Source organism: Talpa europaea, assembly GCF_964194135.1.
Source record: "Talpa europaea genome assembly, chromosome: 8".
NCBI lineage: Eukaryota > Metazoa > Chordata > Mammalia > Eulipotyphla > Talpidae > Talpa > Talpa europaea.
This window is the reverse complement of record NC_140075.1, coordinates 45,906,644-45,920,967: the sequence shown is the minus strand read 5'-3', so window position 1 is coordinate 45,920,967 and position 14,324 is coordinate 45,906,644. Positions and strand designations below refer to the sequence as shown.

Below are 14,324 nucleotides of genomic sequence, written 5' to 3'. Positions count from 1 at the left end.
GCAGCAGGCAGCAGGAGAGGTCTGAGCACCATGTGGGACCCTCCTCTGGTGGCCGGGGAGCAACCGGGGATCGAACCGGCGCCGCAGAGGCCTCGGGCAGCTTTGCAACCCAGCGCTCAACCGCTGCGCCACCAGGGAGGCCCTATTTCCCTCTCATTTCAACAATTCCTCCTTCATTCGCACTCTCAGCTGATGATATGGCTTCTTATTGCACTAGAGAAAATAGTAGTACTATACTACAAAAGCTACAAACTACCACAACTACCTTCTACCTAACTATCTGCATTCATTTTTTTTATTTTTAATTTTTTGTGGTTTTATTTTTATTATTATTTTAATTATATATATTTTTAGATCATTTTTCATTTTTGTACAATGTATGCATTTTCACCTTGGTTATAATCCCCATACAATTCCCACCCTCCCGCCTTGTGTTGATCCTATTCCCTCCTCCCACCCTGTAGTGTGTCTCTGGTTTATAGTTGCTTGTTGATTTTGATTTTTACTTTATTATAATTAGTCTTTTTCCTGGTCCCTTATTTAGGTTTTCTAAATTCCTGCTATGAGTGAGACCATCTGGTATTTTTCTTTTTCTTTCTAGCATTCATTTTAACACAGTCTGTCTTTCTGCCTATTGCTATGAATGAACTATACGTACTTACACAATATAAGGCCAATTCCATTTATTTAAAATAGTCTTTTTTATTCCCTAACTCCCATTTTTCTCTTCTTTAAATAGCTTTTGAGATTTTGTTCACATAGCATATAAATAACGCATTTCAAATATACAATTCAATAATTTTAAAGCATAATAACAGGTTTGTGAAATAATCATCATTATCTAATTTTAGAAGAAAAGAAATTCTTCTAAATTTCTAAAAGAAATTCTGTACAGTGATCCCTATTCCCCTCCTGCTGCTATCCCAGTCCTAAGCAACCACTAATCTTTCTTTAAAGCATATATATGTTATAGCATGTATCAGTACTTCATTCCTTTCTATGACTAATATTCCACTTTATAGATACACCACATTTTATTTATCCATTGATGGACATGGGGGTTGTTCCAATTTTTGGACTATTATGAATAATGCTGAACATTCCTGTACAGTTTTTATTTCTCTTCAGTGAAATTGTAAGATCATATGTTTAACTTTTTTTTTAAAAAAAGATTTATTTATTTATGCATACAAGAACTGGAATACAGGCCAGAGGTATGGGGGGGTAAGAGGATTTACTAGAGACAGAGTGGGGAGCAGAACAGGTAGATTTGAAATACATTGCTGAGGGGAGCAGCAGTCAAGACAGGAGAGATTTGCTGCACCATGTGAATTAGCTCCTTGGTGGGGGATCAAACTCGTGCACAGTGGCTGGGAATAGCTTCATAGTGCTGTGCTTAACCCCTTGTGCCACCAGGAAGGCCCCTTTGCTTAACTTTTTAGGGAACTAACAAACTGTTTTTCAAAGTGGCTGTATAATATTATATTCCTATGATCTATGTATGACAGTTTCCAATTTTCTCTTGTACACACTCCAATTAGGTTTTCATTCCTTGTACTGGTTGAGGTAACCAAGGACTCCTTATGGTTCAACCAAAGATCAATTTTTAGTCTTCAACTTGTTTACTTATTAGTATTTGATTCAGCTAATCTCTCACTTCATTAAACTCTCCTGCTTTTCCTTTACCTGGATGATCATATCTGTTTTTCCTTCTTCCCCAACCTCTAATCACTGGCAAGTCCTAGACTCACTCCATTGATGTTTTCTGTCTCTATCTACAGTCATTCTCTTTGTGATCTCATTCAGGCTATCACTTATGTGTATTGCCTGCTCCCGAATGTCTAATAACAGACTAATTCTATACTGTCCAATCTAGTAGCCAGTGCAACATGTAGTTACATAAATTCAAATTAATTAAAGTTAAATTTAACACTCAGTTCTTCAGTCACATTTAACTATATATTTCAAGAGCTTAAGTGTCATATGTAGCTAGGAGCCATTGAACTAGACAGCACACACAGAACACATTCATCATCACAGAAAATTCTAATGTACAATGTTCATCCAAACCTCTCCTCTGAACTCAAGATTTACAAAATCAACTGCCTTCCTAATATCTCTACTTGATGCCAATAAATATCTCAGCATCAAAATATTGATATTCCTCACTAAACGTGTTCTTTCCAATTTTTTTTTCCGTTTTGGTTGATGTTAACACTATCTTTTCATTTGTCCAAGTCAAAAAACATGGGGTAACCCTTGATTTTACTCACTCCATATTTACTCATGAGCATATTCTGTCAACTCTAAATCTAGAATGGAACCACAGTCTATAATCTCCATTTCTACTGTCATTGCCAGTTGTAATAGCTTCCTAACTGACCTCCATGCTTCTGTCTTAGTTCTCCTTGATGCCCATACTATTTTTAACATAACAGCAAGAATTTGAATTTTGTTAAACTCAAAGTCAGATCATTTCACTCCTCTATTCAAAGTCCTCTAATTGCTTCCCAGTTTACTCACAAGAAAAGTCAAAGTTGTTATAATAGCCTTACAGGGTACTATATGCTCAGACCCCATTACTTCTCTAATATCTCCTACTGCCTCCACCTCGCACACTCCTCAGTAGTCATAATGACTGCTGCTCAAAGCATCAAACATATTTCAACCTTTCCCATGAAAGCATAATTCACAAATCACTAATCTTAAGAATCAAAAGCTAGACTAAAAGAGGGGTATTTAGAGATTCTATTTCTAGGTATCTAGATATTTAATCTACCCAGTCAATGAAGGGAATTAAATAATATTAATTATATAAAGAAAAGGATTTTCCAAAAGCTAAAAAGTGAATGACTTTACTAACCCTACATCTCAAAAAAATCAATCAGTTGTCTGGAATAGCATAGACAAACTGATCAGTTGACAAGATTTTTTTTTTAATAAAACTTTACCAAGAAAAACCCTGTAGGAATATAGTTTAAGATTTCTTATTTGTTAATAGTATAACTATATGTACTTATTAAATTGGTAAAGACCTTCAAACAACTACATGGACTATGAACAAATTGTACTCAATGAAGCTGGTATACAAACTGTCTTACTGGTCTGTTTTGAAATAAGCAGCTTACATAAGAACCCAATTCAATGCATTGTTTTCTTTATCAAGAAAACTTTGTTATGAAAAAAATTTCAATAAGCTAAGTAATATGCTTACTAATGTGAATGTTTTACATTGTGGTACAAGTTCTCTGCTCACTGCAGACTGACAATTAACATTTTAAAAATTGGCACAGGTGCATAAATCATACTTTGGGTAGCACTAAATCACCTCTGGGGTGTTTAATTCAAACCCACTCAATATTTTATTTAATATTTTCTATTATACATGCAATGTCAGAGTTTTGGTGCCATTTTTCATTCTACAGTTTATTGGAATGCATCTTGTTTCTAGATGTCACCCAATCTCCTAATTTATTTTACAGAATTTTAATGCTGGTCAGTAATAAGGCTTTAACATACAAGAATAGTAACATATTGATGAATTTCTAAGATACTCAAAATTATAATTTTAAAATAAATTATATAAAAGCACTTCAGAAAGGTGAGATTTGGTAACATATTAGCTTTGAAAACTTTTGTTTTATTTCGAAAGAGATATATAAAATCACCCACTTTTCAACACTAACCTAAATATTCCATCAGTTGTTCAGCAGTTATGATTTCCATCATCGGTGGAAGTTTCACCTGAAAAACAAAGTATTTCTTCTATAAAATCAAAGGTTTTTGGTGATTAAAGTGTTTCCTCAATTGGAAACACAAATATGTATATATGTATCTATTATTAAACACAAGTATGTAATGTGTCTATGTATGTACACATTAATATTCACATTATTAAAGTCTTTATAACTAATTTTTATAAAATAAAACAGATTCAATACTATCATCATAAAATTTGCAGGGTGATATAAGAGCTCAGAGACATTGAGAAATCTGCTTTCAAAGCCAAGTGCTATGCCTTTCACCACCCACCAGGATTGTCATTAGGCACCTGCAATAACATCCTATATGATAGAAAATTCAGTAAAAGGTCAGGAAGAGGCATCAAACATGTTGTCACAGGTTACCCATGAAGACAGGTTTGAACACAGCTTAATATCCCATTACTTTAGTACACTTTGGCCTTTTTCTTCTTCTTCTTCTTTTTTTAAAAAAAAAAAAAACTATTAGATGGCCTCCACAATCTTTTTTTTAAATTTCTTTTTTTTTTTTTTTTTTAAGATTTATTTATTTATTTATACAAGCACTGGGTTCAGTCAGAAGCAAGGAGGGTGAGAGAATTCACCAGAGTCAGAGCGGGGAAAAGAACAGGCAGACCAAAGTACACTGCTGAGGGGAGCAGAGGGTGGCAGGAGAGGTCTGTCACACCATGTGGGACCCTTGCCCGGCAGCCGGGGATCGAACCGGCACTGTAGAGGCTGCGGGCAGCTTCGCAGCCCAGCACTCAACCGCTGCGCCACCAGGGGAGGCCCTAATTTATTTTTCTTTATTTATGCATACAAGAGCTGGGGTACAGGCCAGAGGTGCGGGGAAGGTGAGAGGATTCACCAGACACAGAGTGGGGAGAATAGGCCGATCCAATGAAACTTGCTGGGAGCAGTAGGCAAGACAGGAGAAGTCTGCTAAGCCATGTGGGTAGCTCCCTGGCTGGCAATAGAAGTCATGCCACAGTGGCTAGCTGGTGATAGCTTGATAGCACTGAGACTTTAACCCCTGTGCCACCAGGGACGCCCTGGCCTTTTTATTCTTGAATGGCTAAAATTTTAATATATTACCATTAAAGTAGTAGACATACAATGAAGAATTCATACTATATGATTCTACCTGTAAAGTTTAAAAATGCAAAATTAGGGCCTCCCCGGTGGCTCAGCGGTTGAGTGCTGGGTTGCGAAGCTGCCCGCAGTCTCTGCAGCGCCGGTTCGATCCCCGGCTGCTCCCCGGCCACCGGAGGAGGGTCCCACATGGCGCGCGGACCTCTCCTGCCGCCCGCGGCTCCCCTCAGCAGTGTACTTCGGTCCTTCACCTGCTCTGCTCCCCGCTCTGGCTCTGGTGAATTCTCTCACCTTCCCACGCTTCTGACTGTACCCAGTGCATGTATAAACAAAACAAATAAATAGATGCCTCTATTAAAAAATAAAATAAAATAAAATAAAAATGCAAAATTAAACTACATTGTTTAGAGCTCCACTGTTAGGTGATAAAACTATAAAGAAAAGTAAGAAAATGGATATTATAAAAATCTTATGGCTAGCCCTAGATATAATAGAAAGTGTTATAGTTGGAAAGGAGCAAAGAAGAACCTTCTGGGGTGGTGGCAATACTCTGTATTTCTTGATTTGCATGATAGTTTTACTGATATTTGCTTTATAATAACTTGTTAAACTGGACATCTCTGCTTTATGTACATTTCTATTGTGCTGTGTGCCACATTAAAAGGTTAAAAGTAGATATACTCATTATGGGCACATTTAAATTTCTAAAGTTAAGGGCCTCCCTGGTGGCACAAGAGGTTAAGCACAACACTATGAAGCAATCTGCAGTCTCTGCAGCAAGAGTTTGATACCGGCCAGCCAGGGAGCTACTCACATGGTGAAGCAGATCGCTCTTGTCTCACTCACTGCTCCCCTCAGCAGTGTGTTTCAGTAGATCTGCCTGTTCTGTTCCCCACTCTGTCTCTGGTGAATCCTCTCACCCTCCACATCTCTGGCCTGTACCCCAGCTCTTGTATACATAAATAAATAAATCTTTATTATTTTTTAAAAGATTTATTTATTTATTTATGCAAGCACTGGGTACAGTCAGAAGCGTGGGAGGGTGGGAAAATTCACCAGAGCCAGAGTGGGGAGCAGAACAGGCAGAAGGACCGAAGTACACTGCTGAGTGGAGCAGCAGGCGTGGCAGGAGAGGTTTGCCGCGCCATGTGGGACCCTCGCCAGCGGCCTGGGATCCAACTGGTGCTGCAGAGGCTGCAGGCAGCTTCGCAGCCCAGCGCTCAACTGCTACACCACCAGGGGAGGCCCTAAATAAATCTTTAAAAAAAAAAAACTTCTAAAGTTAAAACAGGTGCAACAACACATTAAATTTTTCAATTGAATTGCCCGAAGAGTTACACAGATATTACAGTGGATGACTGTAAATATTTTAACTGATTCACAGTTAATATATATAATATACCATGCTCTATGGTATATTCATAGAAGAAAAATGTGCACTGTAGGATGGGAACTTAAAGTAACTATATAGCAATGATAGGAGCACAGCAACATAATTAAAAATTCTTCTGTAATTATTTTGTTCTAGGATATAATTTAAATCACCAATTTCTTCAAAAATTCCTATGAACATTAAAAAAGGAGTTCTGAGTATTTATGCTGTCCAATGTGGAAAGATATGTCAAAATTATTTGTTTTTATCATTGAGTAAGTTCTACAAAAGATCCCTGTGAAAAAAAACAATTTGAGATCCTCTGAGAATATACATGACAGTAATGCTTACATTTGGTCATCCAGTAGATTTATCACTCAGAGAAAACTACGAGATGCCTTGGAAATTTTGATCTTTACTTATTCTACATTATTTTTATTTTCTGTGACATCTTTTTAAAAAAATGTAATAGACTTTTTTGAGTTTAGGTTTACAGAAAAACTGAGCAAAATGTACTAAGATTTCCCATATATGGTATATTTTTAAATTTTTCATAGTCACCTGTCCGTTTTTCTAAATAAAGTTTTATTAGAACACAATTACTCTTTCTCCTTTATGTATTATCTTTTATGGCTTTTAAACTGCAATGGCAGAACTGAATCTTTGTAACATAGCTCATATGGCCCACAAAGTCTAACATATTTCCTATCTGTTCTTGTAAAGAAGGTTTGTTTTTTTCTGCTTTAGATTATTTTAACTGTTAATATGTAATAATAAAGATATTTCAATACCACTTTCGAAGGTCTGACATTTAAACCAGTAGTTTATATCCAATATGAATGTTTATGTTCTGAACAATTGCCAGGCCAATCTGAAAGCCCCATTTATACTTAAAATTTTTTCTTAAATAAGACCTATATATATATATATATATATATATATATATATATATATTTTTATTCCAGACAGATTTGTTGCAGAAATGTATTTATCCAAAAACTCCATTAATAAGTAGCTTATCCAGGCCTCCCTGGTGGCACATGGAGTTGAGCACGGCACTATGAAGCAATCTGCAGCCTCTGCAGCACGAGTTTGATCCCCGGCCGGTCAGGAAGCAACCCACATGGCGAGGCAGACCTCTCCTGTCTTGGCCACTGCTCCCCTCACCAGTGTATTTCAGTCAGTCTGCCTGTTCCATTCCCCACTCTGTGTCTGGTGAATCCTCTCACCCCCCCGCATCTCTGGCCTGTAACCCAGTTCTGTATGCATAAATAAATAAATCTTAAAAAAAAAAAAAAGCTTATCCTCTGCTTTGGTGAATGCAGTAATCCTACTATAAAGTTGTCAGAATAAGAAACCATAGCACTAACAAGTGTATATATTTGGGAAATGTTTTCTATAATCCTGTATTTCTATAAACGAATGATTTCAGGTTTTAGACTTAAAATTTCCAAATAGTAACAACTGGCTAATTAACATGTCTTGCTTCAAACATTGGAAATAGGAACTGACCACCTTTATACTGGTTTTAGATGTAGAGCAACAAATAATGCGAGTGCTTTAATTGATTTATTCACAAGCATATTCAGTGATATATTCACTTCTTGAATCCTAGCCAACAAAATATTCTGAATGTTCATTAAAACTAGAGACAAAGGAGAATAATGAAGAAATGCCTGCCTCCCACTAATACTCAGGAGTCAGCAATAGACCTTAATGTTTTTTGAACTATAAAATTATCTTCCTAATGGCTTGCTTCTCTTCTTGCTTTTTTTCAACACCATCACCTCAAGAGCAAGTGCCAAAGGTTTTGTTAATGATCCTAAGATGTTCACACTTTCAATCCTTTGTCTCCTCAGATTTTATTAGAGAAGAAACAGGTTATGGGATAACTAACTGAAACCACAATTAACAATTGTGGCAGTCCATCTGAATCTCAAAAATTTAAATATAAAAAAAAACCTCACAAATGAAGTATGACCTAGGTTTTCAGGTGGTCCACCTTTATTAATAATCTACAGCCTATCATTTATAAGTAAATGAGTATACAAAGATATTTGGAAAGTACCAGCTTATTTTCAATATTCTAAAATCTGAGCAATGTCTCTGAGTACATATTAACACATAATTCCAAATTTATGAAGCCCAAATAAAAATGAAGTTTTCATTATCCAAAAAATTTATTAGATGGGCCTCCCTGCTGGCACAGGGGTTAAGACACAGGGCTATCATCTATCGCCAGTCACTGCAGCAGGAGTTCAATCCCAACCAGGGAGATGACCCATGTGGCCCCTCAATAGTATATTTCAGCAGATCTACCTGTTCTGCTCCCCACTCTCTCTGGTCAATTCTCTCATACCCACCCCTCCCCCATACCCTAGTTCTTGTATGCATAAATAAAAATCTTAAAAAAAAACCAAAAACCTTAAAAAAAGATAAGACAGCAAAATAGAGGCACCCCTTTTGAGATGTTAAAAAAAAATCTGTAAAGTTGATAGTTTAATTGTGCCAATATTTTTTTAATTTAACAAATCTATTTATTTAAGATAACCTGGTCACCTTATAACATTTTGTATTCTTCAGGTGACAGAGCTATCATTTATTTGATAACGGGGTTATAATAAGTTATAATAGGTTATAATAAGGTAAAATTGAATTTGATGTATGACGTGTTTCATTTCTTCCTTCAGAAGAGTACAAGAATAACCAAAAGGCACACTTGGATGTTTACTATAACTGTGAAGTTTTTAAATCCTCAATTTAATTATTAGTTTGGTACATTAAAATTTTTAGGCCATTTTTTGGTCTATAATATAGTTTTCCTTCAGAGGCATTGCAAAACATTTAACAGTCTATGAGAAATTTTCAGCACTCCTTTTAGGAAGTATTTAGTTAATTTAAACAGTTTTAATAGTAAAATCGGGTTAAAATGGGCCAAAATAACACAAAGAGAGCCAAAAACATAGCATAAAGTATCAAAGTTCTTTTTAGAAATACCATATAATATAAAATGAAATATGTGTTTTTGCCACTGGTCATTTTAATATTAAAATCAAGTCTGTTTAGGGCCTCCCAGGTGGCGCAGCGGTTGAGCGCTGGGTTGAGAAGCTGCCCGCGGCCTCTGCAGCGCCGGTTCGATCCCCGGCTGCTCCCCGGCCACTGGAGGAGGGTCCCACATGGCGCGTAGACCTCTCCTGCCGCTCGCTGCTCCCCTCAGCAGTGTACTTCGGTCCTTCTGCCTGCTTTGCTCCCCGCTCTGGCTCTGGTGAATTCTCTCACCCTCCCGTGCTTCTGACTGTACCCAGTGCATGTATAAATAAATAAATAATAAATCTTAAAAAAAAAAAAAAATCAAGTCTGTTTAAAATAAAAAAATAAATTAAAATAAATAAATTATTAGATTAACTAGACTTTCTGAGAAAGTTAATAATAAAAGTACAAGAATTTTTAACAAAAGGAAATAGCTACTTCAACTCTAAATATTCAATTATAAAGGAAAACCTCAACAATACAGCATAATGATTCTGTAATTAGTCATCTTGAAGTGTATTTAAGAATAGACTCAAGTGAGGGCCTCCCTGGTGGTGCAAGGGGTTAAGTCTCAGCACCATCAAGCTATACCAGTCACTGCTGCTCCCCTCAGCAGTGTATTTCAGTAGATAGGCCTGTTCTGCTCCCTACTCTATCTCTGGTGAATCCTCTCACCCTCTGCAGCTCTGGCCTGCACCCCAGTTCTTGTATGCATAAATAAAATAAATCTTAAAAAAAAATAGACTCAAGTGAGACAAAAAATAAAAACAATAAAGCCTTTGCTTTAAAGTGTTAATAAAGTGTTAAACAGGAATGTAAACTATCCCAAAAGTGATATGCCAAAACTTCAATACCTATAATTTTTACATTCTCAGGGAGAGAAAGAAATGTAAGAGATCCAGTAATAAGTAAGAAATAGTATCAGTCTATACAGGTGATGGTAAATATGAGAATGACCAGCCAAAAACCATTATTAAATGTTTAATTAGAATACCAACAAGTACTCAGGAAATACAGTTAAGGTTCTAATACCTCTTTAAAGTTGGCAGGATACTTGAAGATATAAATAATTGATTGTCCATCTCTGCTATTTAAGAAAGTCAGGAAAAAATAGGAAAAAATTAAATATATTAAACTTCTAACTGCCATTCAGTTTACAAGTTACCTCAGGCCACAATCATCCTATGAAACAGGCATTATTACCATCATTCAAAGAACAAATGAAGGTATTAAAATTTGTCCAAAATAACAGAGTTGTGATATGGATTGATATCTGATTCCAAAGTCAATTGCCCATTGAGGGCCTCCCTGGTGGCGTAAGGGGTTAAGACGCAACCTATGAAGCTATCTGTGGCCACTGCAGCATGAGTTCAATCCCCTGCCAGGGAGCTACACACATGGCGCAGTAGACCTCTCCAGACCCACCGGCTGCTCCCCTCAGCAGTGAATCTCAGTCAATCTGTCTGTTCTGTTCCCCACTCTAACTCTGGTGAATCCTCTCATCCCCCAACATCGCTGGCCTGTACCCCAGTTCTTGTATGCATAAATAAATAAAAAAAATCTTAAAAAAAAAGTCAATTGCCCTTTCTATTTACAGACTTTTAAGAACAGCAAAAAAAAAAAAAAAACCCACTTTCTTTCAATTAAAGTTTATGAAAAACATCATCTGAAAATGTATTTTTTTTTTTAAGATTTTTATTTATTTATTTATACAAGCACTGGGTACAGTCAGAAAACATGGGAGGGTGAGAGAATTCACCAGAGTCAGAGCAGCGAGCAAAGCAGGCAGACTGACAAAGTACACTGCTGAGAGGAGCAGCCCAGGGTAGAGAGGTCTGCAGTCATGTGGGACCCTCACCAGGTGGCCGGGGATCAAACTGGCGCTGCAGAGGCTGCGGGCAGCTTCGCAACCCAGCGCTCAACCGTTGTACCACCGGGGAGGCCCTGAAAATGTATTTTAAATCACGAATTTTTGTCTTTTTTTTTTTAATAACCAATGAAAAGTTAAAAAAAAAAAAAGTGGAGGATGATGGGGCAAAGATAATCAGAGTTGGCTTTAAGACGCAGGAGACTAAAAATTAGGATCCATTCAATCAATAAAAGTAAGAAATTTGGTAAGGAAAAGTAAGTTAACAGAAGAAAATGATGTCTGCTTCAATACTGTGCTGCTTAGTTTTATTCAAACGAAGTTGAGTTGGAACTCTGGAGACAACCGTCTTTAATTTGTGCAAGAATTATTTAAGTCCTGAGCTGCAGCTTATTTTTGTATTACTTATGGCAAATTGGACCAACTAAATAACAACTAATAAATACAAAACAATATATAATAAAAAATTTCTTCACATTTCACTAATTTCAGTTAATCATAGCATTTATGATTTAATTGAAATTGTAAAGAACTTTTCTTTTCAAAAGATTAGAAGTACTGGAAGTCCTAGCCAGGGCAATAAGACAAGAGAAAGACATCCAAGGAATCCAAATAGGAAAAGAAGAAGTCAAACTATCACTATTTGCAGACGATATGATATTATACATAGAGAACCCCAAAAACTCCACAGAAAAGCTAATTCAACTCATCAATCAGTTCAGTAAAGTGGCAGGATACAAAATCAACACGCAAAAGTCAGTAGCCTTCCTATACACAAACAATAAATCTGAAGAAGAAGAAATCAAAAAGACCATCCCTTTTGTTATTGAAACAAAAAAAATCAAATATTTGGGAATAAATCTAACAAAAGAGGTAAAGGACCTATACAAAGAAAACTATAAAACACTGTTAAAAGAAATAGAAGAAGACACAAAGAAATGGAGAGACATTCCCTGCTCATGGATTGGAAGAATAAACATTATTAAAATGGCCATCCTTCCAAAAGCAATATACAGATTCAATGCTATTCCAATCAAAATTTCAATGTCATTCTTCAAAGAAATAGAACAATTATTGATGAAATTCATATGGAATCACAAAAAACCCCGAATAGCCAAAGCTCTCCTGAAAAAAAAAGAAGGGAATGGAGGCATCAGACTCCCAGACTTCAAACTATACTACAAAGCCATAATCATCAAAACTGCATGGTATTGGAACAAGAACAGACATACAGACCAATGGAATCGAATAGAAAATCCAGAAATAAACCCACAGATTTATGGTCAACTAATCTTTGACAAAGGAGCAAAGAATATGCATTGGAGCAAAGAAAGTTTGTTCAATAAATGGTGCTGGGAAAACTGGGTCGCTACATGCAAAAGAATGAAGCTTGACCACCACCTCACACCATACACAAAAATCAACTCAAAATGGATTAAAGAACTAGACATAAGACCTGAAACCATAAAATATATAGAAGGAAATATAGGCGAAACACTACGTGATTTGCACATCAAAGACATCTTTACAGACACATCACCCAAAGCAGTGATAGTGAAGGCAAAGATAAACAGCTGGGACTACATCAAATTAAAGAGCTTTTGCACAGCAAAAGAGACAATAACAAAAACAAAGAGAAACCCCACCAACTGGGAGAACATTTTTGCACCCAACACTAATGATAAAGGACTGATCACAAAAATCTGCAAAGAGCTGATGAGACTCAACAACAACAAAGAAAATAATCCAGTCAAAAAATGGGCAGAAGAGCTTAAAAGAAACTTCTCTGAAGAGGAAATGCAAATGGCCAACAGGCATATGAAAAAATGTTCAACATCACTTGTCATCAGGGAAATGCAAATCAAAACTACCATGAGATACCATCTTACACCAGTGAGAATGGCACATATTAAAAAAACTAGCAACAACAAATGTTGGCGAGGGTGTGGAGAAAAAGGAACTCTCCTGCACTGTTGGTGGGAGTGCAAACTGGTCCAACCACTGTGGAAAGCTGTGTGGAGATTTCTGGACCTACTAAACATAGAGCTTCCATATGATCCAGCAATTCCACTCCTAGGTATTTACCCAAAGGACACAGAAACATCAATTCCAAAGAACACCTGCACCCCTATGTTTATAGCAGCACTGTTTACAATAGCTAAGCTTTGGAAACAACCCAAATGCCCAAAAATAGATGACTGGATCAAGAAGATGTGGTACATATATACCATGGAATATTACTCAGCATTCAAAAAAGATAAACACATGCAATTTGCTGCAACATGGATGGCGCTGGAAGGGATCATGCTCAGCGAAATAAGCCAAAAAGAAAAAGAAAAATACCGGATGGTCTCACTCATAGCAGGAATCTAGAAAACTTAAATAAGGGACCAGGAAAATGAATAACTATAAGAAAGTGAAAATCAAAATCAACAAAAAACTATGAACCAGAGACACTTTTAGGGGGGCGGGGGCGGGAGGGGAGGGATTGGGGTCAGAATGGGGGGCTGCAATTGTATGGGGAATATAACAATAAAATTTATAAAAAAAAAAAATAAAAAAATAAAGATAGTTGACAAAAAAAAAAAGATTAGAAGTATTATTAATAGAAATTAGGAAAGAATTTTAACTTTTTTCTTTTTAGAAATGTAACATTTTCGGGCCTCCCCGGTGGCGCAGCGGTTGCGCACTGGGTTGCGAAGCTGCCCGCGGCCTCTGCGGCGCCGGTTCGATCCCCGGCTGCTCCCCGGCCACCGGAGGAGGGTCCCACATGGCGCGCAGACCTCCCCTGCCGCCCGCTGCTCCCCTCAGCAGTGTACTTTGGTCCTTCTGCCTGCTCTGCTCCCCGCTCTGGCTCTGGTGAATTCTCTCACCCTCCTGCGCTTCTGACTGTACCCAGTGCTTGTATAAATAAATAAATAAATAAATAAATAAATAAATAAATAAATAAATAAATAAATAAATAAAGTAGCGGAAATTAAAAAAAAAAGTAACATTTTCAAAATAAGGATGCAAAACTTAAGAATCCTTTCAACATGCCTTTAATTCTGGCTCCAGAAATTTAATTTGTGTTTATTACAAGCTATCATATATCAAGTGTCATATTCTAATTTCTTATTTATTTATTTGTTTTTTATATATTTTATTTTTATATTCCCCATACAATTGCAACCACCTTATTTTGACCCCAATCCCTCCCCTCCTCACTCCCCACCCCCCATAG

The 14,324-nt window shown here is 36.7% G+C and overlaps 1 protein-coding gene across 2 annotated transcripts in view; it reads right to left on the bottom strand.

Moving 5' to 3' along the window:
• MINDY2 (MINDY lysine 48 deubiquitinase 2) overlaps positions 1 to 14,324 on the bottom strand; it is a gene marked incomplete at its 5' end in the record, with an annotated part of 74,275 nt that overhangs the window by 49,656 nt on the left and 10,295 nt on the right. For both annotated transcript variants that reach the window (XM_084241122.1, XM_084241123.1), the window contains one exon: positions 3,687 to 3,744. In XM_084241122.1, the coding sequence (XP_084097248.1) occupies positions 3,687 to 3,744 (58 nt within the window). The remainder of the gene's footprint in view (positions 1 to 3,686; positions 3,745 to 14,324) is intronic.